General features: G+C 37.0%; 4 protein-coding genes across 4 annotated transcripts; all 4 read left to right on the top strand.

Annotated features, from left to right (window-relative positions):
• Positions 1 to 165: 165 nt before the first annotated feature.
• On the top strand, positions 166 to 17,761 carry LOC124444860. Its single transcript, XM_046995528.1, has 29 exons — positions 166 to 813; positions 1,905 to 2,171; positions 2,267 to 2,899; positions 3,169 to 3,384; positions 3,458 to 4,027; positions 4,216 to 4,434; positions 4,512 to 4,718; positions 4,871 to 5,440; positions 6,212 to 6,772; positions 6,923 to 7,462; positions 7,572 to 7,787; positions 7,855 to 8,421; positions 8,506 to 9,054; positions 9,136 to 9,345; positions 9,570 to 10,142; positions 10,337 to 10,876; positions 10,969 to 11,184; positions 11,396 to 11,968; positions 12,040 to 12,798; positions 12,865 to 13,202; positions 13,321 to 13,555; positions 13,649 to 14,182; positions 14,428 to 14,643; positions 14,722 to 15,285; positions 15,495 to 16,043; positions 16,144 to 16,359; positions 16,511 to 16,720; positions 16,865 to 17,455; positions 17,528 to 17,761. The coding sequence occupies exons 1-29, from the start codon at positions 444 to 446 to the stop codon at positions 17,629 to 17,631; spliced, it is 11,913 nt and encodes a 3,970-aa protein (XP_046851484.1). The 5' UTR covers positions 166 to 443; the 3' UTR covers positions 17,632 to 17,761.
• LOC124444861 (collagen alpha-3(VI) chain-like) lies at positions 17,751 to 21,405 on the top strand. The gene is made up of 9 exons (XM_046995529.1): positions 17,751 to 18,075; positions 18,160 to 18,369; positions 18,529 to 18,794; positions 18,875 to 19,181; positions 19,260 to 19,507; positions 19,573 to 19,858; positions 19,928 to 20,149; positions 20,249 to 20,827; positions 20,906 to 21,405. Exons 1-9 carry the CDS (start codon positions 17,751 to 17,753, stop codon positions 21,286 to 21,288), a joined length of 2,826 nt encoding a protein of 941 aa, XP_046851485.1. The 3' UTR covers positions 21,289 to 21,405.
• A 131-nt stretch (positions 21,406 to 21,536) lies between these two features.
• On the top strand, positions 21,537 to 24,525 carry LOC124444449 (collagen alpha-6(VI) chain-like). The gene is made up of 6 exons (XM_046995070.1): positions 21,537 to 21,624; positions 21,808 to 22,377; positions 22,444 to 22,980; positions 23,052 to 23,267; positions 23,602 to 23,692; positions 23,793 to 24,525. The coding sequence occupies exons 1-6, from the start codon at positions 21,537 to 21,539 to the stop codon at positions 24,523 to 24,525; spliced, it is 2,235 nt and encodes a 744-aa protein (XP_046851026.1).
• Positions 24,524 to 27,255, top strand: LOC124444865. The gene is made up of 7 exons (XM_046995535.1): positions 24,524 to 24,801; positions 24,890 to 25,105; positions 25,350 to 25,616; positions 25,786 to 26,046; positions 26,130 to 26,384; positions 26,457 to 26,965; positions 27,097 to 27,255. The coding sequence occupies exons 1-6, from the start codon at positions 24,573 to 24,575 to the stop codon at positions 26,879 to 26,881; spliced, it is 1,653 nt and encodes a 550-aa protein (XP_046851491.1). The 5' UTR covers positions 24,524 to 24,572; the 3' UTR covers positions 26,882 to 26,965; positions 27,097 to 27,255.
• The last annotated feature ends 512 nt before the right edge of the window (positions 27,256 to 27,767 follow it).

Genomic DNA, 27,767 nt, shown 5'->3' with positions numbered 1-27,767 from the left:
TAATTCTAAAGATGTATTACCTACAGTTGACAAGTATTTTATCTTTTTATTTTCATCGTAAACAGTTGACCTGGTGTGTCTTTCCGGAGGTACACGACCTTTTATTGACCCCCGATACATCGCACGCTATTTTAATTAATCAATGCGCGCTAAATCTTCTGTCTTCCGCACAGACGCAGAATAACTTAGTTGTCAGCATCCAAGGGATCATTATTCGACTGGCTGTTTTCGTGGTGAGACGACACCAGAGAGACGCTAGCATTTTCTTTCACGAATATTGCATATTGCATATTCATATCAAATTACAAAGTATTTCATGCATCGATCTTACTGGACTTCTCAGTATTGTATACATCACGTTATTTTGCCAGAAACTGTTGCTTTTAAGAGAAGGTTTGGATCTGTGAAGTTAGACATAAGGACAGCTTGAGTGGTAAGCCGCAATGGCAATTGCTAATTACTGCACTCAAGTGGTGATTCTGTATTGGCTATCGTTTTTTCAAATCATTTATGGCGATGTTTGTGGAAGCGTGAATTTAAATGAACACAGTGTTGTGATCGTTGGTGAAATTCAAAATGAAACCAAGAGCTCGAATACTATATCTGTTCGTATCTTAGAGAATATTTATGGTAATATTAGTCACCATAAATTGGAGTTATCACAAGTGAACAAAATCAAGTCTTGTGGGCATGCGCTTAATATTGGTGATCAAAGAATCTTCGTTATTGACGCACATCCTGATCGCAAAAAATTTTCTTTGTCTGGCACCCTACCATTGGGTCTTAAACACCTGACACTTAATGCAAAATATGGTACGTTTCTTCAAGTTTGCTTTGCTCCCTTCCTTTGCTCTTGCACGTAATCATTACCTTATGTTTTACACCTGTTTAATTGTTTATATAAAGCAATTTAAGAACTTCAAACACTCACTTGCTATTAGATTACATCAATAAAGGGTAATTGGTTAGCGTTATAGTGTAGTGATGCATTATAGTTTTAAGCACTATCATTGAAATCAACCTTTCGTTACTGTGGAGAGGTTTCGTAGATTTTCTATTACACGTATCACAGTGTGAATTTTCGTCATCATTGGCTATTGTCCCAAATTCTAAACGAAATTAACTTATTAAAGAAAAGTTATTTGTGACTTTCTTGTCCGTAATGCTAACAGAGAGAATAATTATATGGATACTTATGAACGATAGAAACCGAATGAAATTGTTTATTTTATGGATATTTTGTAAGCACTGCCGGCTAAACCTTTAAATACACACGAACTATTATTGGATAGTAACACTTGCGTTGACAGGTGGTCTGTTGGGCAGGCATATTGCCGAAAAAACTAGAACTGTCACATTTTTAACCTTGAACCTGATGAACTCTTTAAAAGGGAAGTCTTTTTTCGGCCATGAGTATAGCGCTAAAAAACTTCATGATTTATTTTTCTGAATAATGAAATACAAAGTTGAAATTTGCGTGAGTTGGTACAATTCGTTGCCAACGATAGTCACATTAGGTTTAGGACGTGTTGATGAATTAAGGTGTTCACAAGCTTCAAAGATTTTTACATCATTTTTCATCATCCTCGATATGTTGAAACTAGTTTCACTTTTTTTCACACGGCATCTAAAAGTGACTTAAAAGTAGATTACTAGCAAACCGCTTGTTGGGAAAGCGAAAGTAAAAGTTTCACCGTATACAAAAATCGCTTTATTTTCCTCTCTCTTGGCTATCAGATTATAAACACAAGTCGTTTTACTAACATTTAAATGTTAATTCCTTTATCTAAAAACCAACTTGCCACATGGACTTTTCTAGCAATTGTTGTGAGAAGACATAGATGCAAACGATACTCATCTTTCCGACAGTAAATCTATTTTAAATTTTTACCCGTGCATTTTAGAAAAACTCGAGAATCGTGAATGGCTGGAGAGTTATTTTGCTGCAGACGTTGAGACAAAATGTAACGAGAATTTTCAATGTCAGAGTGGAGGATATTGTATTGTTCTTTCGACTGGTAAACCAATATGTCGATGTCCAATTGTTTGCACGAAGGAATATGATCCGGTGTGTGGTTCGGATGGCATAACCTACCCTAACCCTTGTGTTGTAAAATACGAGTCTTGTCTGAAACAAAGAAACATTACCATCATCCATTACGGTCATTGTGGTAAGTTTGTCCAAAAGTAATTTAAGTCACCTTTGCTTTCGTTGTGAAAGGGAAATTTAGATAGTTGAGAACGATAAAATGTGTATATATTTCAGGAGTTTCAACTTGCCGTGACGTTCTCACGGAGGAACTGGGTCGTGATGATGGTCATTATTTTCTTCAACTAAACCGTAAATGCCAAATTCCAGTTCGTGTATATTGTCATGGTATGAACACGACAGAACCCAAGGAGTACCTAAGTCTCCCACAAGGTGAGAGAAATAACTACGCTATAGTATATGACAAGAGATTGCCTACAAACCCTGTCAACACGAGGTATCGCTGTGATGGTCTTGTTGGAAGATTGGATTATTCCAGAGCTGGAGTGACAAGATTCAATAAGGTAAGACTTGATGTTGAGAAAATGACAATCATTACGGACGATTTTACGTTTGCTCATGTTGAATCTGGGAGATCGATCAAGTTTGGCGAAGCAGGTGATTGTTTCTCAGCTAATCCTGGGCCATGTAGAAAAGGCAGTTTCAAGATTGACCTCACAAATACTGGATTGCACGTGGACAGGACAGTTAGATGGTCTGCAAATGGTTTTCCACTCAATATTAGAATGCAAGATTTCTACAGATCAACAAGCAATCATGTCGTGTCAGCCAAATGTGGTGGCTGGTGCGGACATTGCGGACCTGATGGGGACGTAACGGTACAGCAAGATGAATGCATCAGACAAGATGGTAATTGTAGTTTTATTTAATTATATGCAAATATTTCCCTCTCATGTTCTGGCAGTATAACTAACATCTGATTATAGTCTACATCGTTTGACATTGCTATCCTTATTGTATTTGCCATGACATACTATATTGTTGGCATCGATAAATGAACCGGCACGTGAAACCTTAAACCCCACAGCTATAGACTACGAACTTTGTTGTAAGGTATCTGCTCCATGTAGTTTTTATCGACGTTGTTGTTGCAATTGAACAATATTTACTTTTATTAGATCCGTGCATATCAATTCAGTGTCCATATTATTCTATATGTTACCGTCATCCAAACTCGGAGCTTGGCTACAAATGCGCTTGTCCAAATCGTTGTTCCAGCCGGATCGCGCAAGTTTGTGGTAGTAATGGACGTACTTATGATAATGAATGTTTAATGCAACAAGCTGCGTGTAGTATGAAAACAATGATAGCACTTGTTAAACTGGGAAGTTGTGGTACGTTGTCACGTGAACTTCGGTAAACTTATTATTTGTTGTATTCTTTATTATTTTTTTCTTCGTATCCTAGTGAGCGAGGAGGCAGTGGATGTGATTTATTTGACGGACTTCACCAGTGAGCAAAGACAAACGATGCTGATTCAGACTCATTCATTTTATAAAAATCTGTTGAATTTCTTTGATTTTGAATCATCAAAAAGTCAATTGGGATACATTATGCATTCTGCTACCGGCAACTCGTCCGTTGAATTTTTTGAATATGGCTACAATCTCACCGTTCTTCGATCCTTTATTCCATACATACCAAATAATCCATACCGCAAGCCTTTGGAGATGATACTTACTGAGGTCTACAGCAACTTCAGTGCAATGCTACAGATTGGTTACCCTCGCTCTACCATCCCTAAGGTGTTAGTTATTGCTAGTGATGGTTACTCCGTTGTTGACAGGCTGGAGTTTGAAAGAGCGGCGAAGTCTTTAAAAGATCTAGGCGTGATGATTGTCATGTTTGGTGTTGGAACCAGAAACTATTATAACATTTTAAAACCAGCTGCATCAGATGAGGCGTACAGTTTTTGGGCAAGATATGAAGTTCAAATGCCGTTAATGAGCGCTAATGTTGCTAATGGTATAACTTCAGGTATGCTTTCAATACTCTTATTGTCGTTTTACTCAAATAAAATGTAGTTGCTTGTCTCGAAGTTTGTTTCTGATGCCACCCAAAACAAGTGGCGTTTTAGGAAAACAGGTTCAATATGTAATTTCCAATTTACCAATAATGCTGGAAATATTGTGTTTCTTGTAAAATATTATCTATAATATTGACAGGTTTACAAAGTTGTTTATGGAAGAGGTGTCACTATCATAGTTATTGTATACAGCATCGTATTGGCCGAGCCGAGTGCGTCTGTCCCGAGGCGAGCGACTATACAGATCCTGTGTGTGGTAGCAATGGGAGAACATACAAAAATTACGAAACTCTTATTCAAGATTCATGTCAAAGAAGGACGTTTATAACATTACGGCAGCAAGGAGCCTGTACTGTTGGTGAGTTTAATTTTGCGTATCGGATTTGACATAACTTTTATTGTCATTAATATTGCCTTCCTTCAATCTTCATGTAGGAGTTTGCAAAAGCATGATATGTAGTCATTATTCATTTTGTCAAGTCAACAGCTTGAATGCAGCGCAATGCGTGTGTCCAACTTCGTGTAGTACACGCATGGATCTCGTATGCGGTAGCAATAGTCAAGTGTACGAGAATGAATGTGAACTACGAAAATGGTCATGTAACAACAAGATTGATGTAACTGTTGCTCACACTGGACCATGTAAGTCATATTTTATTGACATCTCCTAATGTTCTTCAACTACCCAATGTATATCATCTACCCTCCAGTACAATTTTTCAAAATATTTCAGTGTTTGCTCTTTAATAATGCGTTACCTTTACAACGTTTTGAAACATTCTTTATTTTTTAAGGTAAATCCATTCCTATTGATGTTGTTTTTGCTATTGATGGTTCAAGCAAGGATCATCCCACTAGTTTCCTTCAAATGAAGAATTTTATTAGTCGCATTGTTTCATTCTTGCCTGTATCCAAGTCAGAGATAAACGTAGGTGTGGTTGAGTACAGTGACAGGCAGTATGCTGAAATAAATCTGGACGACTTTTACGACAGTAAAGCCATCATAAAAGATATACAACTGATCAAAGCCAGCGAAGGTTCATCAGCAAAAACTGGGAATGTTATCAAGTTTGTACGTGAACAAATGTTTGCCCCAGGACTTAGAAATCGACTTAATGTGTCAAAAGTTCTTGTCTTGGTGACTGATGGCAAGGAGTATTCTAACGATTATCTCCTGTCTGAAGCAGAACTCATGAAACAGACTGGTGCAAGAATACTAGCCGTAAAAGTTGGAAGTAAACCTGACACATTAAGTTTGGGCAAAGCCATCAGTCCTACAGAAAATCTTTATTCAGTGAATGAGGTCAATAGTCTAAGGCGTCTTGCGTCGCCTGTTGCAAGGGATATATTAAAAATACCAAAAAGTAAGTAAAGCCATTTTACTAACGTACTACATAATTTATTTTATTTAGGTAGTTAGGTTTTATGAAGACGTACAATTATAAAACAACAAAGGCAAAACATGTGCTCTGATTGGTCGATGCCAATGTTTTGATCAGGCCATCCAATCAAAGCACGGAAAATGAAATTGCTGTCGTGAAAATTTCAAGCATGCCTGAAGACATAGTCGATTTCTTGCCAAAATTTTCTTGAAGTGCATTTCTGGCAGTGGGAATGTGAACTTAAATTAACACTGGCTTTTAACTTGTTTCAACAAATGCTTTATAAAACTTACTTCCTCAATGACTTTTGCAGTCGTGCATCTCTTCACCATGCAGAAAAGTGAGCAACAAATTAACTACAGACATTTGGAACCGTTGATAACATGACAACCATCCACACAAACAAGTATTATACATACCTGTAAATTAGTTAAATTATTTTATACAGTTTATTGAAGTTTACACACGGCAGTTCGGTCTCAAGGCTTAATTACGTGTGAATTACAAAAAAATAGTTTTGAATGATGTCATAATACATTGAATATCAAAATTTTATTGTAATATTAAAGAGCTTATACTAACACTAATTAAATTCTAAAAGCAAAATAGTCCATAAAATGGTTCGTCTTTAAAAACAGGCAATGCATATTTTGCACACTATCTAAGTTGAATGTTGTTTGTAAGTTTGCTAAAATGGAGTCATTATACAATGTACGTCAAATAGCATAAATACTAATGTTTTGATTTTATTAGGTACGTCTGACTCTTTGTTTGATGTTGCGTTCATTCTTGATGGCTCCCAAATAAGCCGATCTGAATTTTCCGAAATAAAAGACGTTGCAAAGTCATTAGTATCAAAATTGAACGTGGGAGAGGATAAAACTCACATTGGAGTCATTGAATTTGGACAAGATGCAAGAATAGCCTTGCCCTTTAGTTGGGTGAATAACGAAAACCAAGTCAAATTGTTTATGGACACGATCCAACCAACTGGTGGAACATCTAGACTTGATCGAGCATTTACGAAGACAAAGGACATCTTTAATATAGAACAAGGATATCGACCGGGAGCAAGTAAGATTGCAGTGTTGATTGTAAACAGTGAATATAATGGTTTGGATGTTACCTTGGAAAAGGCGATGCAAGATCTGAGGAAAGATGGCATAAGAGTGTATATTATAGCTTCCAACAGACCAACTAAAGAGCGCTTAGAGACTTTAGTACATAAAGATGATATCACAATATTGACGAGATTATCATTTGTGCAGAATAATGTCGATCAATTTGTGAAGCGTATCAGAGATGAAGATGAAGGTAGGTGCTCATTTTAGATATTATCTTCGTGAGAATACTTTTTCATCGTTGTCTTTTATGTTTCGATGACACGGTATGATTGAAAAAACCATGATGTACAAGAAAGTAAATAAAAATTTGCATTTCTTATTTTTCATTTTCTTTTTACAGCCAATATTCCTGTTTATGACATTGGATTTGCTCTGGGTGCATCTGGATTCCGGCAAAGCGACCTCTTTCTTTTACAGAAAGAATTCGCGAAGCAAATCATCGCTTTCCAGTCGAATGCTAAGAGACGTTATGGTCTTATTGTATATGGTCCAGCGACAGTTAAAACTAATTTTCAACTGTACAAAAATGAGAAATCTTTCATGAAAATTATGAGTGATGTCCCATTACCAACCTCTTCTGACGCTAACCTTACGTCAGTTCTACGTCAAGCAATGAAACTTTATCAATTCAGCCCGGCAAAATCCCACAAGGTCCTGGTTTTGTTTATTAACATTTTGTTGCTTCCAACTGAAGTCAGTGCCTTAGCTGGGGCAGCACGTGATCTTTATCGTCAAGATATCCGTTTGATTTTGATAAACACCAATAACAACGCGGACCATTCAAAGTGGGTACCAGATCCCTCGCTTATTGTTGATATAGATCCTCGCAATACAAATCAACGAGCTAACATTTACAAGGCTGGAGGTTTCCTTTTCAAAGGTAATACCAGAATTCAGTATCTTTCGTTTAATACGTTTCTTTTGGAGGATTAGAAACTAATGATCTACCTTGAATAAATTGTGCTGTTCGATTTTTTGCTTTACTTTAGCACCGTGTTACGCTTTCCCGTGTCGCTATTCTGCTAACTGCATACCTCATGCAGATAATACAGTCACTTGCCAATGTCCAACAACTTGCCCAGATCTCCATGACGTTGGTCCAGTTTGTGGTAGTGATGATGTGACGTATGACAATCATTGTGACTTAAGAAGAAATTTGTGTCTTAAACAAACCGACATCATGATAAAGAACCTTGGACAATGTGGTATGAAGTTTTATGTTGTTGTTCTTTTATATAATGTTCTTCTTTCACAGCTTTCTCTGTCTTTCAGTTGTTCATTCACCAGTGGATATCGGCTTTCTTCTTGATGGATCTGGTAGCGTAGGAAAGGATGGGTTCCGCCACGTTTTGAACTTCGTCAATTTGGTTGTCACGGCTTTTCGTCTTTCCCACAATGCCACGCAGATTGGCGTCACTGAGTTCAGCAACCGACCAGTAATTCAAATACAACTCAACGAGTATCAAAACTTGAGTCTTCTACAAGATGAAATCAGTAAGATTACTGATTCAGGTGGCCGTACCAGAACGGATGTTGCTTTAAGATCTATGTCCCGGGAATTTTTTACCTACGACAAAGGTTCTCGTCCAGGTGTCCCTAAAGTTGTTGTTCTTGTTACCGATGGCAGATCAACTGGAAGTGAGCCATTGTCTGATGCAGTTAAAGGACTTCGTCAAATGGGAGCAATTATCTATTCAGTTGGCATCGGAGATGAGATCAGTGAGCAGGAACTGCACGATATAAGTAGGACAAGGAAAGATATTTTTTTATCAAAAAAATTTGATTCATTAGGCCTGCTTGCCCCAGAACTGGTGGAAAAGATCATGAAAGACCTTAGAGGTAAGTGCAGAAGGCAAATATACCTATTTAAGATTACCAAATTGCATCCGGACACTGCTCACTTAACATATTCCACATTTTCAGATCTTCCTCTATCAGATATGGAAGTGATGTTTGCGATAGGAGCTTATGGATTAAACGCTGCTAATATCTTTAACCAGGAGAAAACGATAGTGAGCTCCATTGTTGATAGTCAGGGACTATCGAGAGTCAGATATGGTCTTATTCAATATGGCTTGGATTTTGCCGAAGTTTCACGAAGTATATCTCAGTTTAGAAGCAACAAAGCATTTAAAGAATTTGTTGAAGCAACAGTTTTAAAATCACGTGGTAAATCTATCTCATTAGCGATGGACGTTGCCAAAAATGAATTCTCATCAAGCAATGTTAAACGAAAAGTTTTAGTTGTTTTTATGAATGACTTGACGGCGAAAGAAATCGAGAACTTAAAAAACGTCTCAGCCGAACTTCGTTCTCATAGTGTTAAAGTGGTTGCAGTTGTTTACAGCAGCCGTCGCATAAATAATGAGATGTTTCAACCCATTGTTTCAACTACAAATGATGTGTTTTCATGGTTAAGAGAAAATGAAACCGCGATCGTTGGAAGTAGAGTTGCCTTGCAAATATTCAAAGGTTTGTAGTGTATTTAGTTATCATGAACCTACCAATGTTTTGTTGGGATACAAGAGATTGCAGCATGAATGTTCTGTTTAGATCCTTGTCAATCAATCCATTGTAAAACAAGTGCGCAGTGTATGCGCACTGTAGATGATACAGCAGTATGTGAATGTCTGTACAACGACGTATCACTATTGGCTGAAGTGTGTGCAAGTGATGGTAGAACATACTCCAGTTTTACCAGCGTACAGCATGCATCGTGTCGTCAGGGTTTGCCACTCACCGTAAAACATGAAAAATCCTGTGGTAAGTAAAGTCATAAATTATGCATAAGGTAGCTACTAAAACATGAATGATGATTTTGAAAACAAAATTCCAGTGTGCAGTATTTTGCTTTGTGGAGCTGCATTACGTTACATTCCTCGTTATCATCAATTCATTGATTTTTTTCTTAGTCATGTGATTTCATTAGTCATTCTTGTTTTCAAACTTTCTGCTTATTTGTAAAATTAGTTAACCATTCTCCTTAGAAACGAAGCCAATCTATGATCTGTTATTCATTCTGGACGGCTCATCGAGCATGTCATCACAAGATTTCAAAGTTTTAAAGATATTCATAAAATCCATCATTGATTTAATGGATATTCATAAAACTTCCACGCGAGTTAGTCTAATAGAATACAGTGATAAGGCTTTTCTTCAATTCCCCTTGAATAAGTACTACGATAAAGCTGCTCTTAAAGACGCCATTGATGATGTGATCGCGTCACGTGGTCTGAGGACTAATACGGATCTGGCTTTGCAGTTAGCCATTGATGAAGTTTTCATCCGTAGTGCTGGTGACCGCCCGGGTGTACTAAATGCTGTCATATTGGTCACAGATAGTGAATCTACTGGTATTCTTCCTTTGTCTCAAGCTGTTAAACCTTTACGAGAGATTGGGACAGATGTTTATGTCACGTCTGTTGGAGCAGCAACAGATTTACAGGAATTGCATAATTTAACAAGCGGAGAGAAACGATTTTATCAAGTTCAAAGTGTTTATGATCTTATTAAGTTACCTTCTCGTCTCGTACGTAATATGATCAGCAACACCCGAAAAGGTAAAATTACATTTGATGCTTAAAATCATTTGTGCTATTGCCAACAAATATTTCCTAGTTCTTTGAGCCAAAACAAAAAGAGTAACATTGTCCAATGTCCTAGTGACTAAAGTTTTGTGCGTGATCACGAAAACGAACAATGTTTTACTGTGTTTTTGTCTTTGTCCTTTTTATATTCTTCATTTTCTTTGCAGATCTCTTGGAAAAGGAGTTAGATATAGTTTTTGCTCTCGGTGCTAATGATCCGAATGGTGCGCGTATATTTGAAGAAGAAAAGGCGCTGGCCATATCCCTTATGAGCCAACAGAAAGGGATTCCTACACGTTATAGCGTGGTCACATATTCCAGTACTTCAACCACAGAAATGTCTATGCAACCATCAATTGACACCTATAGACTTGAAGAGAATGTTCGCAGTCTCAAGTGGCCAGGTTCAGGCTCAGGTGTTCACTCAGCCTTAACTCAGGTCAAGTCGATATTCGACCAATCAAAACCCGGCTCGCAGAAGGCTTTTGTACTCTTTATGAGTGGCGAGGCGTCTGCACCCTTAGCAACTATTCGTGAGTTAATACAACCTTTAATCAACCAAGGTGTGCGCATTGTTATGGTTGGTTATGGTGATCAATTAAATTACGACGAATTGCTTGCAATTGCCAAAAATCCTAAGAATATTATTACTCCAAGTACTGACAAAGATAACGACACTTACAGAATTTCCTTGGCTTTTTTGAAAAGTAAGTAAAGTTTGTAGTTGAACTGTAAATTTTCATGCAATCAAAACAAAATCGAGCATTCGTACTAAATAGATTTTTTACTTGTCCTATAGATCCTTGTTCCATGATGAAATGCCAACATAAAGCTGTGTGTAAAATGACTATTAATGATACTGTGTCATGTTCATGTCCTTCAGTCTACGACTGCTCTTTAGCAGACAAAGCTCTTTGTGGTAGCGATGGGAAATCTTACCTCAATGAATGCCATCTTAATGCAGAAATTTGTCAAAATCAGAGAGATATCAAAATCAACCATATGGGAAGATGCGGTAATTATATTTAACATCAAAAAAACTGTTCACGTCAAATGTATGTAGTAATGCTATGTTAGTTAATGATTAGTGGATACTTTAATGAGCTTAACTGAACTGAGTTTTGCAGCCAAGTGTTTGAATAATCAAAGTTTACAGTGGTGTGTGAAATAGAACAATGTAAACGTTATCAATATACTAAAAACTATTCTTAAACTTTATCATTCAGGACCTGCTCATATTTTGGATCTCGCCATTGCTTTTGATGGTTCTGATAGTCTGACTGAAGAAGAATTTAAGAACCTTAAAGATTTTGCAAAGTCAGTTGTTGAGACGTATAACATCTCTCCTCTCGATACGCGTGTGGCTATACTCGAATACAGCAACCATCCTCAAATTGTCTCTACACTTCGTGATGGCATTTCTGCAACTAAAGTGTTTCAGACTCTGCAAAATCTTATTCCTACGCGCGGAGTGAATAGCCGAATGAATGAAGTCCTTGAGGAAGCTGCTAGAAGCGTGTTTAATCCTGAGGCAGGCGCACGCGCAGAAGTTCCTAAAGCATTAATTCTCATTACGCACAGCAAGTCATCAAGTCCTAGACCATCTGTTCAGGTCCTTGAACAACTAAGAATGAACGGTGTGAGAGTGTATGTTGTGGGTATTGGGAGTCATGTGGATACACCGGAGTTCGAGGGGATTGCAGCAGGAAAAAGTGCAATTTACTCCATAAATAGACCTAATGAACTGCCTGGGATCTCAAAGAATGTTGTCATGAAAATCAACGAAGATATCAAGAGACGTAAGTACTCTAACATCAATAAGATTTACTTCTGTCATTTCACGGCATTGAGAATGGTCTCATTATTTTAGAAAACGACAACAGTCAATTGGATATTGCTTTTGTTGTTGGTGCAAGTAATCCTGGTGGAAAAGAAAGCTTTCAATCTCAGATGAATGTCGTAAAGGAAATAATTGTTCAAGATAAACCAATCTTTACTCGCTACGGTTTGATAACATACGAGAGTAAGGCGAACATCAGAATGGGATTTGGGGATTATAAAGATAACTCCATAATGATGAAATTTGTAGATTTAATACCATGGACTGGAAATGGTGCGGGACTTAATGATGCATTGGACAAAGCTAAGGAGCTTTTTCATGAATCATCACCACTCAAGTCTAGAAAAATTTTAGTTGTCTTTATAACATCATCAACTGGTGCTTCGATCACTGAACTCAGAAGACAAACAAAAGAACTTCGTGAAACTGGTGTAAATATTCTTGTTGTTCCCATCGGCAACAGGCCAGACAACAACGAGATATCAGCGATCACCACCAATAAAGACCTCGTGATTCGTTTAAATGCCACCCAAAACATTGATCCTGTGCTCAAGGGGATTGTGAAAATCATTTTTACTGATCCATGTAGGGCGATTAATTGCAACTTTTACGGTGTATGCGTGTCATATGAAGATGGAAGAAGCCGCTGTGTTTGCAAGACAACATATCCTGATAATTACGAGCCTGTGTGTGCCTCTGATCTGAGAACATACAGCAATGTTCACGCTATGAAGGTTGCATCATGTCAATCAAATATCACGATCGCCAAAGTATCTTTTGGAGAATGCAGTATGTTTCAAAAATATCAAAAAGTTTTCTAAAATCACAATCTAATTTTACTTTTATAACGTTTAGATTATGAGAAGTTGAGAGTAACGGATCTGGCCTTTGCTTTGGATGGCTCTCGTCAACTTACCGTGCAAGAATTTAATCGTTTGAAGGCATTTGTAAAGACTGTGATTCAAGAATATGACGTGTCAGAGAGAGGAACACATGTTGCCGTGATTGAATATAGTGATGCTGCAAGAGTTGCAATATCGTTCAAAGATACGAAAGATTTAAATAGTTTCAAAGCAGCAGTTGATCGTGTTCGACCTTCTCTTGGCAACATGGCGTCTGTAAACGAAGCATTGAAATTGGCCAGAGAAGAATTGTTCAGTCCTATTGGCGGTAGTCGTCCAGGAATTGCAAAGGTAACATAGAATATTACAGGCAATTGAAGTGAAAGAAATTAACTATTTTCAAACTATCTTCAAAAAGATTGTATCACGAAAAAGGTACTTGTTTTGCTCACTATTTTTCTGAATTTAGGCTCTGGTTGTCCTCACAACAGATGGCAAAGACGACCCAACGACGGATGATACTGCTTTCCTGTTAAGACAAGATGGCGTTGTAGTTTTTGTGATTGGTCTAGGAAAACAAGTTGACCCGACGATGTTGAGAAATATTTCAGGGAACGAAAATCACGTGTACGTCGTACCCAGTGTACAAGGATTGTCAACCGTTGTACGTGATGTGATAAAGGATCTTGACAAAGGCAAAGGAGGTACTCTCAGTGCTACATCTAGTACTTGTTAGTTAGAAAGGTAATAATATATGAACTGTTTAATTACTTCAACGTTGTTTAATTCTGTTTTAGACTCACTCGAACATCTTGATGTTTTGTTTGGTGTTGGTGCCTCGGGCAGCCGTGCAATGGATGTTTTTGAGTATGAGAAAAAACTTGTGAAGCACATTATTAATCTTCCTACTATAGTTAGAACGCGTTATGCCTTGATTGATTATTACAACGCTACAAATATTTTGATCGACCTGAACGATTATAAGGACAAAGAAAAACTTCAAAAGCGAATCGATCTTCTAAAGTGGCAAGGAAATGGTGATCAGTTTATGGATATTTTCACTACAGTTGAAGAGACCTTTAAATGGGGCAAAGGTTCAAGAAAAGTTTTCTTGACCTTTATCAACGATCTTCAAAACGTGGATCTCAATGTAATAAAGCAGTCTGTAAAAACTTTAAATTCTGCCGGCATTAAAGTCATTGTAGTTGGTCTTGGAGAGAGAGTTTATTATGAGGAAATGCTTGCAATTACATCATTGAATGGTTTGTCTGGGAAAACAACCCACAGCGTTAAAAGACTTGGTGATCTTATTGGTGCTGCAGCTTTGAAAGGTGCGTTTCTTTAGATCTTTATAAGCTTTTTTTAATGTTCCGGTAAAGTTCACTTAAGACCATCGTTATGTTTTATCTTAAGTCATTAACCTGTTGTTTGAACATGTAAATATAGTAAATATATTCTTTTTCTTCACATAGTTCATTTAAATATTTTTTCACAAAGCTTCCAACTTCAAAACTTTCTTGCATGAAACTACAAGGCTTCTTCTGCATCACTAGTTTTATTTTTATTTCCACTTTAGATCCGTGCTCAACAGTTCGTTGTTCATATCATGGCCAATGCATCGCCAATGTTAATGATTCATACACATGTCAGTGTCGTGATGTGGACTCGTGTCATGGAAAACACAATCCAGTGTGTGCTACGGATGGAAATACATACATCAATACTTGTTTTATGAAGATCTCCTCTTGTAGGAGAAAAATTGAAATGGATATAAAACATGATGGGATATGTGGTATATATGTTGCAGTGCTTTGTTGTTTTTCGAGTTCTTATGATTTCTGAATATATTTTCGTTTATTTGCTTCTTTAGTGTCGGAAAATGTTCTTGACCTCGTCTTTGTGGTCGAAGGATCCAGACATGTCTCTCCACAACTGTTTATGCAGTATAAGAACTTTATAATATCAGTCATCAGTAAATTTGACATATCTGATACAGGCAGTCATGTTGCACTTGTTGAATACAGTGACAAGGCTTCCGTTGTTATTTCTTTGAAAGACTTTCAAAATCCAGAGTCTTTGAAGTTAGCGGTGGAAAGAGTTAAAGCATCTCGTGGTTTAGGTGTGGTTACAGACCAAGCCATAGGACTGGTAGCTAGTCAAGTGTATACATTGGAGCATGGTGCGCGACCTGGAGTACGAAGAGTTGTTATAGTTCTCACAAGAAGCCCGTCTACTGGTAGTGAATCTTTAAGATTGTCATCTCAAGCTCTCGCTGATCGTGGAGCGAGAATGATAGTCATCTATTCTGGTGAAAAGGATAACTTCAAATTAAAGAATATGACTTCTGATGGTGTTTTCAATGTACCTCAAAATGCTGACTTTGACATTCTTGGCTCAAACATCGCCAATAAAATCATGTCTGACATAGAGAAAGGTAGCGAACCTAAAATCACTCTTGACGATCTAGAAAGTTTCGGAAAAAAATTACCTTGCTTTCTTCAAGTTGATTATCCATTGATTAAAATGACCATATGAGTTTCATAGAAAATTATTTTCGATCTTTTTTTAGTTCCGCTAAGTTTTTCAAGTTAAGTTTCTTCATTATAAAACTATTTTATAAATAAATTCTTTATTTTACTACAGATAAAAGGAAAAATATTTTGGACGTGATATTTGTGCTTGGTGCCAATGGCGTTGATGCTGAAACCATATTCTCCAAACAGAAAGAACACGTGAAGTCTTTAATTGGCAAAGCTAAACACGTGAATGCTGCATTTGGTGTTGTTCAGTATAGCTTTTTTGGTCGAAAGACCCTGTCAATGACTCCTCAATCCAGTAAACAAGATCTTTGGTCTAAAGTTGACAATTTTAAACTATTGAAATATGGTATAAGACCGGAAGAAGGTATGAAGATAGCCGTACAAATGTTTAAGGATGAAGGTCGCATGAATGCTCGTCGTTTGGTCCTACTCTTCGTAAATGGTTTCGTGACAGCAAACAACCCACAATTGTCACGCATGATTCAATCTTTGTCTGACGAGGATATTGAAGTATTTGTGGTTGGATATGGCTCAAATGTTAACCAAGATAAAATGAAAATTTTTTCAACACGAGTAGACAATATGTACATTGTGCTGCCTCGTGAAACGTTGGAAAATACAACCTCAATTATTGCTGAGAAAACGCTCACAGGTTTGTACAAAATGCAGTCTGTTGATTGGATGGTTTGATGTTCACCGATGTCAACACATTGAATTTATCTGAAAATTTCAATGCGCTTTATTTTATTTAGATCCATGTGCTACAGCAAAATGCCAGTATGGCTCAATATGTCATGTTTCGTCCAATCGTTCTATCTCATGTATTTGTCCTTCGTGTGAGAAAACTTCGCAAGACACTGAGAGAATTTGTGGAGATGATGGAATGACATACGAAAGTAACTGTGCAATGCAAGCTACTGCTTGCAGGGAAAAGAAAATTATAACAAAAGCTTACAGTGGACATTGCGGTAAGACTTAAGACGAATGCATAAAATTGAATCAGCTGCGACTGCAAAAATAGTCAACAAAATTCTTTGTATTACCACTATACAATGATATCATTACTAACCTCATTTTGTAAATCAGATGTTTTTAAACGTGTGACTTCCCTCTCTATAGACCTCTGCGACACAAGAAGATGCAAATTTAACGGTGTTTGTCGTGTTGTATCTGGTAACAATACGGAATGTTTGTGTCAGCGTGATATAACTACAGTTTATGAAGCAATATGTGGAACTGATGGTCATACATATAGTAATCTCGATGAAATGATGTTAGAAAATTGTCGAAGGATGGCACAAACGGAAGTCTTGCATTTTGGTGCTTGTGGTAGGTGCTAATGAGAAGAACTCAATACTTGATGAAATGCAACTGAGTTGTCCTTTGCTTATGACTTGATGACTTGATTTTCTGTTATTGCAGTGATGGGAGAAATTTAACACTTCACGTGTTTGTGATTTTTACGTTTTTTAGTTTCAAAGCCTTACCCTGCTCCAAAGAATGCCATCGATCTTGTTTTTATTTTGGATGGCTCCAATAGTTTGACCAGAATGCAATTTGATAACGCAAAGAAACTCGTATCACGTTCCTTAGATCGTTACACCATCTCATCTGACCACACTCAGGTTGCTGTCATTGAGTATAGCAATACTGCACGTGTTGTGGCATTTTTAAATGATTATATGGAACGTAATGGACTACAGGATGTATTAGATAACCTCCAACCCTCGCGTGGTTTAAATGCCACTGTTGGTAACGCCCTAGAATTAGCCGCTGACCATGTATTTGTTCCTGAGCGAGGATTACGTTTAGGTTTTCCAAAAGCATTGGTTCTTCTTACCAATGATAGGTTGAGTGACACAGAATCTTACCGTTATGCAGTGGAGAAATTAAGAAAGAAAGGTGTTCCAGTATATGTTGTTGTTATGAATGAAAAACATGATAGTAAGGAAATAGAGGATGTTGCAACTAGCCCTAAACACGTGATCAACACTCGTATACCGGATGACGTGAAAAACCTTGGACCTAAACTAACCCACGTGATTGATGAAAGCATTGAGAAACGTTTGTATTGATTAGCTTTGTTTCTTTTTCAGAAAACTGCCAGTAATATCCTTCTTTTTTTAATATTTTTAGGTAAAAAGCTTCATGCTGTGGATATGATATTTGTCATGGGTTCTTCAGATCCAAATGGTCGCCTTATTTTTGCTAAACAAAAGATATTGTCAAAGAAATCGTAGATATTCCTTATCACAGTGATGTAAGGTTTGGTGTTGTGCAATATGATAGCTATCCATCAGTGCCTGTGCGCTTAGGCTATATTAGGGATAAGGATAATCTGAAACAAAGTATTAATACAATGACGTGGAGAAGAAATGGAATCACCCTTGCGCATGCGTTGCGTAGAGCCGCTGATCAGTTTGTCAAAGAGGGACGTTCGAATGCAGATTCAGTTTTGATCGTGTTTACTAATGGTAATCAAATTGCAAGTGAGATAGAGCTGTCTCAGGTTGGAGCTATGTTACGTAAACAAGGTATCACAGTTAGAGTTATCACAACAGATGGAAGCACAAAGAATGTGTTAAGACCTTTGGTACCCAAAGATTTTGATGTTGTAGTGGTAAATTTGACAGATCCAGTCTCGAATGTGGTGATCACTACGATAACTAACGGTTTGCTTGCAGGTAAATGTATAATTTAAAGTAAATCACTGGGGTTTTGATTGATTGTCTGTAATATTCATTTTGTTTCTGATCTATGTTTTTCAGATGTTTGTGCTGCGACGTATTGTCAACATGGTGCTGACTGCATTAGACAGTTTGATGGAACAGCAAAATGCGTTTGCAGGCAATCTTGTTCAGAAAACTACCTTCCTCTATGTGGGTCTAATGGTAAAACTTATATTAATGAATGCACAATGAAGAGGGAATCTTGTCTTTGGAAACTGGAAATATCACTAAAACATTCTGGCGTGTGCGGTGAGCAATAAAATGAATAAAACGTAGAATTTCATTTAACAATTGTTGTTTGTTATCTCTGAAATACAAAAATGTATACAGCGTCATTTACATCATTTAGATCGGGTCCTTTGATGTCGAACAAGGACGTCATAATACGGATTTTCTTTTGTTTTCTAGTTCCCAGCATTGGTACAAATCTGGTCATTGCTCTGGACGGTTCACAAAATGTGAAACCAGAAGATTTTGACAAAATGAAGAACTCAATTAAAAATATGCTTAAAATAATGATAGTGTCTCAACAAGACAGCCGTGTCGGTGTGGTCGAATACAGTGATCGTGTTGACGTTGCTTTTCATCTGAATAAATACATAAGCAAAAAGGATGTCGTTGCTGCCTTGAATAATATCCAACCTTCCATTGGTAATGGACAAAACTTGAATGAGGTAATGTATCTTTTTTTATCAATGAAGTTTTTAAGTTTCAACGCTCATAAACCGATCTTATCTCGCTATTTTTGCATCAGGTCCTTAGAATCGTCGCAGAAATGTTCACAGTAAAGAATGGTGCTCGACCTGGTCAACCAAAAGTCTTTATTCTTTTCACAAGTGGTAAATCTACTGGAACTGAACCATTGCAACAGTTTGTGAAACAGCTTAAATCTCTGGGAGTCACCATCTTCGTTATTGGTACAAGTTATGACGTTGATCGTGACGAGTTATCGAGTATTGCGCCTGGTAACAAAGATGACGTATTTGTGACAGATGACTGCAATGATCTTTCACCACTGATTTCGAAAATCGCTCTGCGTATTAGTAACCATGTTATTACAGGTAGTTTTACAATGTTGATGTTTATGCAAATCTGTCTGAGCTAATTTCTTCTTTGTGAAATTTAAATATTTATTGCAGTTCAACCATCCATGGATGTTGTGTTTGCACTTGGAGCATCAAGTCCCATTGGGTCATCTGTTTTGAATCTGCAAAAAGATATCGTAGAAAGCATTATGAATCTGGTGTCTTTAATCAATGTGAGATATGGAATGCTGGAGTACGGAAAATCTGCTAGGGTTGTATTGGATCTTGGTGGGAATCGGATACAAGTTCAAGGAGCGCTGCAAGGAATTTCTTGGAAAAGTGATGCTACTGGATTGGATGAAGTAAGTTGATAAACAATATGTTGATTCAACATAAAATGGTTTCGTTAAATGTTTTTTCCAAATAGGTTTTACGAAAAGCTTCAGAAATGTTTCAACAAAATTCTACAAGAGGTTCACATAAACGCCTGATTCTGTTTGTCACCACTCAGTCTACTTCACTGGCTCAAAATATTCAAAAGGGCGTCGATAGCTTAACTAAAGCTGGAATTGATATTATAGTGGTGTCTATTGGCAACAATGTTAAAATTTCTGAACTAGAGACAATAACTAAACGGGACAAGATCCTGTTCGTTGATCCCAGAGACTCTGCGAAAACCATAAGTCCTGGTATTACTGAACACGTTATCCAAGGTAACGAAAGTTACGATCTATTATCTGGGATTAACATATAAATTCTAACTTCTTTTTTACTTTTCGTAGATCCATGTAACAATATTGAATGTTCTTTCTACGCAACATGTGCCTTAACCTCATCAAATATAGCCATGTGTCAGTGCAATTTGTCGTTGAGTAATTCATTTTCTAAGTTCTCTCATAAATTATGTGGTAGTGATGGAAAGGTGTATGGCAGTAAGGAGGAGATGAACTACGAATCATGTAGAAAACAAGAGAAAATTGATATTCAGGAATATGAGAAATGTGGCAAGTGTATTAAAATCATCTTAATCTACATTCTACTTTCATATCCTGTATTATATATTGAGTTAATCTTTCTTTTTTACTCTTTTTACTTTCCAACAGAACAAAGCCTGTATAATTACCCATTGGATTTGGCATTTGCCATCGACGGATCAGATAGCATGACTTCAACAGACTTCAACTACGTTCGAGCGTTTATTAAATCTACCGTTGATCGATTCCCGATATCTGAAGACGATGTTCGTGTCGCTTTATTAGAATATAGTGATAATATTGATATGAAATTTGGTTTCTTGACTCACACCAACAAACCAGGGTTACTAAGAGCTATTGATGGAGTGATGTTCTCTCGTGGATCTGGGGTTTTGACTGATCATGTTCTTGCTGAAGCTAATCAATTATTTTCACCCATTACTGGGTCGCGTTCTAGAGTTCCTAAAGTTTTGGTTGTTATAACTGATGATTCGTCTACTGGAGGGAGACCACTTAGTGTTGTTGCCAGTCCACTGTTAGAAGCAGGAGTGAAAGTTTATGTCGTTGGAATTGGGCCCAGAGTGATTCCCGCAGATTGGACAGATGTTGTACAAAATGAAAATGGCGTGGTTGTTGTGAACACTTCGGATCATATCAATATTGTTAAGGATAACATTGAGAGAAACATCAGAGGATATGCTGAATCTAGTAAGTATTTCTTACTATTGTAGATTTGATTTGTATTGCTAGGATTCTGATCAAACAGTCAAAAATCTTTTTTCATAGAAATTTTCCAGAGAAACGAAGTTATTTTTGTTTTTGGAACTTCTGGTAATTCTCAAGTATTTGAGAGATCTCGACAAGTCATCAAGGAACTTATTAATCAAGAAAGCTTACCAAGTTTGAGTTATGGAGTGGTCGTATACGGTCAGAAAGCTTTGTCTGTCATTGATCTCAATTTCAACTGGAAGAAGTCCAAGATAACGGATTTTATCTCTAAGATGGATGAACCACGACCTGGCATCAAGTTCAAACTAGGAATTCAAAAAGCATTGGAAATGTTTATTGAACAAGGAAATCCTAATGCGCATCGATTGATCGTGTTATTTACCCACAGTCCAACTGATGCAACTTCCGCTGAATTGCACGCAATAAAAATGAACTTTTGAAAGCTAACATTCGATTGGTTGTTGTTGATACTGGTTCATCTAGACGTCAGTTGCTTGATGTTTCTCCAAACAATCAAGATATTTATATTCTGTCACCAACATTAAACGTGAACGTTGCCACCATCAAGGTTTCTGAGATTATCAATAAAGGTGAATATCTATTAGTTGTAAATCTTACTCTACCTCTTTATTGAGCCATAGTACTTGAATCTTCTTAGATCCATGTTCTCGAAGAATCTGTGAGCACTATGGTACATGTGTTGCAAATGCTGATGGCACAACGAAATGTCGATGCCTTGAAAAATGCTTTCCTTATGAAAAGAAATCCGGATTTGTGTGTGGTAGTGATGAGAAGATTTATGAAAACGAGTGCTCACTACGGAAACACGTTTGTCGTAACAGCTTGAACATTACTATCAAAAACTACGGCGTCTGCTGTAAGTAACAGTACAGTAGTATATCGATAACTGTATTCACAACTCAACAATTGTATTGTATTAAATCGTTGTTTTTTTGTAGCGTACAAGAAATTTGCTGACATTCTCGTCCTCCTAGATGGCTCAGCTAGTGTCAATGATCATGATTTTAAATATTTCAAAAATTTCGTCCGCTTACTTGTTAAGTCTTTCACGATTTCTCATAATGGTGTGCAACTCGGTGTCATAGAGTTCAGCGATCAGCCTAGACTAATTATTCCTCTTAATAAATTTTATGATGAAGATCAAATAAACAATGCTATTGGTTCGATCCAGCCCTCTCGGGGACATTCACGAATTGACGCAGCATTAGAGTTTGCTCGTCGTGTTGGATTTAGTTTGATGAACGGAGCTCGACCCAGTGCTCATAAAACACTTGTTCTCCTGACGGATGGGCTGTTCCCCGGTGGTAAATCACTTGATGACGCAGTGACCTCGCTGAGTCGAGCCAACATTCTTCTATATGTGGTTACTATTGGTAACGAAGAGCAAACTTCTGATGTATCGTCAGTTAAAACAAGTGGTGGATACGTAAATAGATTAGATGAAGCTAAGAAGATCAACACAGTTGTTCCTGGTCTTCTGAACAAGATAAATGAAAATTTAAATAAAGGTTAATAACTATAAGAAAATGTAGAACACCTATTTTTCATGATGATAATTAAACTTTCTTTTATAGTGACGAATGAAAAAACGGACATGATTTTCGCATTTGGTGCTGATGGTTCTTACTCTATCTTCAACATGGAAAAGAAACTCGCGAAAGAAATCATCGACTCGTTTGATACCATAGACATAAAATACAGTGTGATCAAATACGGAGATAATGCACAGACAGTGCTACCATTTAGCGACGTCAGTAGTTCCTTAATGTTAAAGCAGTTTATTGACGCAATGCCATGGGAGAAACCGGGTCTAGCCATCGATAAAGTTATCAATAAAACTTTGGCTAACTTTAAAAATAATGGTCGCCCAAGTGCTCGTAGGGTTTTGGTGTTATTTGTAAGTGGACGCTCAACTGTGGATGACCACCAATCGCTTGATCTAAAGAGATCCCTTGCAGAAGCTGGAGTGAATACTGTTGTGATTGCAATAAATATTCTAGATGAAATGGGAATTAAGAGGATCATTCCTGCAGATAAACCAATCATCAATATCGACATTAATAAGAACACAAAGAAAGCTCTTCCATCCATCATAAGTGACATCTTTCAAGGTATTTTAGTTTTACGTTGTATTGTTTAAAGAAAACAAGAACTTTAATTTGTTTGATCGACTTTTTCTTAGATCCGTGCCGTTCTATTGTGTGTCCTTCTTCAGCGAAATGTGTCTACGACAGGACAGGCGCCCCCATATGTCGATGTAATGATGAATCCTCGTGTATTGGCCAACATACGACAATATGTGGAAGTAATCGAAAGACATACAAAAGTATTTGTTTGATGAAAGTAATGTCCTGTATAAAAAATGAAGATGTTAAAGTAAAACATGTTGGAGCTTGTGGTAAGATTCAGAAGTAACAAATGCAGTTTTCATATTCTACGTACTTTTTACTGAGATGCAAATGTTTCACTCACTAAATATATGCAAAAAGTTAGAAGTGAGAAAGCTTTTCACTTTAGATTACTATATAGTACATAATTTCTACAAAAAAACCTTGTATAAGATTAACTAGAACAACATGTAGAGCGTTATTAAAGTAATAACTATGGTTGAACTCCTTTCAATGTTTTTTTATTAGTTTAGCATTTGCATTTGGTCACATATTCATTTCTTTATGAAGCTAAATAGTCATCATATGAGTAAGGCTTCACAACGATATGTCTTCTTGTTTCAGAACCAACAGTTGCTCTGGATGTTATATTTGCCCTGGATGGGTCTGTCAATATTCGTAGCAAGGATTTTGAAAAGATGAAAGATTTTGTAAAGTACAGCGCGAGAGAATACAACATCTCTGCATGAGACACACTTGGGAGTTATTGAATATAGTGATAGACCAGTTTTAAAAATCAAACTGTCTGATCATAGAGATGTGGAGTCATTTATCAGTAGTTTAAACAACATACAGCAATCTTCAGGTCGAAGTGCAGTCACTGATGAAGTGCTACGCATGGCAGCTAGCGAAGCTTTCAAGTCTTTCTCCGGTGGTCGTCCAACTGCTCAAAGGAGGCTGATCATTATAACTGGAAGTAAGTCAGCTGGTTCCGAACCAGTTCAAGAAGCTGTTATACCTGTTATACGTGAAGATATTCAAGTTTATGTTATTGGAGTGGGACCTCGGATTAATCGTAAAGAAATCATGGAAATTGTTGCACCAAATGATGATCGAAAGTATATTTTGGATGCTCTTCAACTAGAAACCCTGGTTCAGCCCATAAAAATGAAAATCCTAAATGAAGCTCAACAAGGTTATAATTTAAAATCTATTTGTCATAATTGTACGCCTACGCGTGATGTAAACGATTATTTATTCTTGCTTTTAGCCATGAATAACACTAAGCTTGATATTGTCTTCGTTCTTGGTGCTCGCAATCCATTTGCATCACGTGATTTTGACGTCATGAAGAAGATCGCTCAAGAGATGATCAAACAACCAAGACCAAGTGGAACTCTTTATGGCTTTGTAACCTACAGTGATCGAGGAATAACTAGGCTAACACCGGACATACCGAAAGAAATCCTCATGAAACTTCTAGACTTGATTCCTTGGCAAAATGAAGGTACACGTGTGGATAAAGGGTTGAGAAGGGTATTGAAGTAATCAGAGAAGGAAATCGACCTGGTGCCAAAAAACTATTGATTGTTTTTATGAATGATAAGACAACTGCGTCAAGCGACAATTTGATGAATGTACGAAGGATGGCTGAAGAGTCGGGTGTTGATGTTATTGTTATTGGTCTTGGATCGCGTGTTAGTCCGGAACAAATGGTACAACTGGTTACTGATGGTGATGATATCATCCTAGCTAACATAAACGGTGAAGTGGATTCTGCAGTAAAAAAGATAGCTGACAAAGTTGCTGAGACATCAAGGAAAGGTATGTATTGCTTTTTTGAAGGAAATATTTTTATTTTATTTTGAAAAAGGTTTGATCTTTTTTTTCTGTGTTTTTATTGCATATTCAGTTCCTTCTCCATGTGAAAAACTGCAATGCCACTTGTACACTCGGTGTGTTAATGGCAAAATTGCACGATGTCAATGTCCATTAATATCTAAGTGTGCAACAACTGGTCAATCAGTATGTGGTAGTGATGGTGAGGTTTATGTTAGTATTTGTGCAATGCAAGCTGAGAGTTGTAAGAAGAATATTACTGTTACTATGGCCAAGCCTGGAGAATGCGGTAAGATGTTGCATAAAAAATGTTACTTGCAAATTATGCATTCGTTTTGGGCCCCAGGATTTAGGGACAATATTTCTTTAGCTGTCAACATGTTTCGCATGTATGTAGGATGGTAAGAAATTTTACACATAGAGATGTTGCTATTAATGTCAAGGAATAGAGTTCATATCTTAATTTCATGCATTTCATTTCTATGTAGTCTAAGTGGTGATTGGTTTAAGATGCTTTACACTTCTCTCTGTAGGAATATCTGAGACAACGTTAGTGTTTGTTAGTGCAAATGAAAGAACAGGTAAAGAACCGCGTATTGCATGGCGATCTAGCATACCAGCTATATTCAAGTGTTCACTGGATAGTAGACCTTTCGTCAGGTGTGGAGATCTTAATGGATTGAGATATACAGGGCAATGGATTGGAAGGAATATTTCTGAAGGTCTTCATATACTTCGTGTAACACCGGTTTATGCAGATGGGAGTGAAGGAACAACAATATCTCATTCGTGGATTGTTGGTAAGGCTTTATAAATAATAATGCAAGTTGTGTTGTGGTTTCATGTAAGGATCAATAGGACGATAATTAGACATCCTTATACATTTTAACCTTATCACGTAGCTAATTATTATTACATATACACTGTTTCATCATTCTACATTTTCATGGTAGGTTTTCCTATTTTTAGATTCCACTGCTCCTTTTGTTATAATCAATCCTTTCGCATCTTTAACTCGGCAAAATTCCCCTCAATTCCGATGGACTTCCAATGAGAATGCGCTGTATAAATGTGCAATCGATGATTCAACAACGTTATTTGACTGTGGATCAGGTAGAACATCAAGATGGCAGTCGTTCGATTTAACTGATGGTCAACATACATTTTATTTAAATGCTGAAGATTTATTTGGAAACAGAGCCGCAACACAGGATCTGACGTTCACAGTTGGTAAGAAAAGACTATCATCCTGTACAGTAATCATCATTGCGGGTTTGTATCTTGTAAACTTATCCTTACCTACTCTGTTTTAGATACCACGCCTCCTTTGGTGACATTTGTTTTACCACCAGAACAAACACCAACAATGATCTTACTCAAGTGGACGTCTAATGAATTTGCGTTCTTCCATTGTGCCCTAAATGACTCTATGTATTTGGAATGTGGGGAAGGCATATCATCACAATGGCGTAGTTCTTCATTAGGTGTTGGTCTTCATACGTTGCACGTTCGAGCTACTGATAGAGCTGGAAATATCGCTACGAGAAAATCATACAGCTGGATAGAAGGTATTTATAAAAAGGATCTAAAACAGATTAGACAGATTTTGGTTAATTTCAAATATCCATAATTTTTTTCAGCACCATTCGAAATCAAAATTACAGAGCAACCTCCTCCATATGGAAATCGTCAACCTGTTTTTAAATGGACAGCCACAAGAACAGCAACCTTTTTGTGTTCTTTGGATAATCAACTTTTCAGATCATGTGGACAAGGATTAACTGGTCAATGGACTTCAAGAAACATAATTCCAGATGGAAGACACACATTTAGATTGAGAGGAACTGATAGTCGAGGAAATATCGTGGATATAACAGTTGATAATTGGTTGATTGATACTGTTCCTCCAACCATTACTTTTAATGATCCTCCTGCAAGAACAACGAGTTTTCCTTCCATTTCATGGCAGTCAACAGAATCAGCTGTCTTTGAATGTTCACTGACAATGGACGATATGAAAATTGTGGTAGTGGACGTACTGGAACATGGAATGGAAATGATTTAAGAGATGGTAGACATTATTTGTCAGTGAGAGGAAGAGACTCTGCTGGTAATATAGGAAGAACAGTAACTCATCAATTTGATGTTGGTAAGCGAAAGAATTATTCATATAAATTAATTTTAAGAAAATCAATGAAATTTTTTGCTTCATGTTATTTTGTTTTTTTCTTGAAGTTTACTTGTTTTGGTTAATTTCAAATATTCCTCATTTTTTTTCAGCACCATTCGAAATCAAAATTACAGAGCAACCTCCTCCATATGGAAATCGTCAACCTGTTTTTAAATGGACAGCCACAAGAACAGCAACCTTTTTGTGTTCTTTGAATAATCAACTTTTCAGATCATGTGGACAAGGATTAACTGGTCAATGGACTTCAAGAAACATAATTCCAGATGGAAGACACACATTTAGATTGAGAGGAACTGATAGTCGTGGAAATACCGTGGATATAACAGTTGATAATTGGTTGATTGATACTGTCCCTCCAACCATTACTTTTAATGATCCTCCTGCAAGAACAACGAGTTTTCCTTCCATTTCATGGCAGTCAACAAAATCAGCTGTCTTTGAATGTTCACTGGACAATGGACGATATGAAAATTGTGGTAGTGGACGTACTGGAACATGGAATGGAAATGATTTAAGAGATGGTAGACATTATTTGTCAGTGAGGGGAAGAGACTCTTCTGGTAATATAGGAAGAATAGTAACTCATCAATTTGATATTGGTAAGTTTTGTTTGTAAGAAAACTTCATTCTATGATTTAGTAAATTCTACTTAAAAGTTTTTACAAAATCGTGGCAATTTTCCACAAGTTTTTATTTTAAATGATTTCATTTTCATTTTGTAGATACAGTTCGTCCCATTATTACTTTTATTAGTCCGTCA

The sequence above is a fragment of the Xenia sp. Carnegie-2017 genome, unplaced genomic scaffold (genome assembly GCF_021976095.1).
Source record: "Xenia sp. Carnegie-2017 unplaced genomic scaffold, XeniaSp_v1 HiC_scaffold_21, whole genome shotgun sequence".
NCBI classification, from domain to species: Eukaryota; Metazoa; Cnidaria; class Anthozoa; order Malacalcyonacea; family Xeniidae; genus Xenia; species Xenia sp. Carnegie-2017.
Note: the sequence above shows the minus strand (reverse complement) of the source record. Positions and strands in the feature narration are given on the sequence as shown.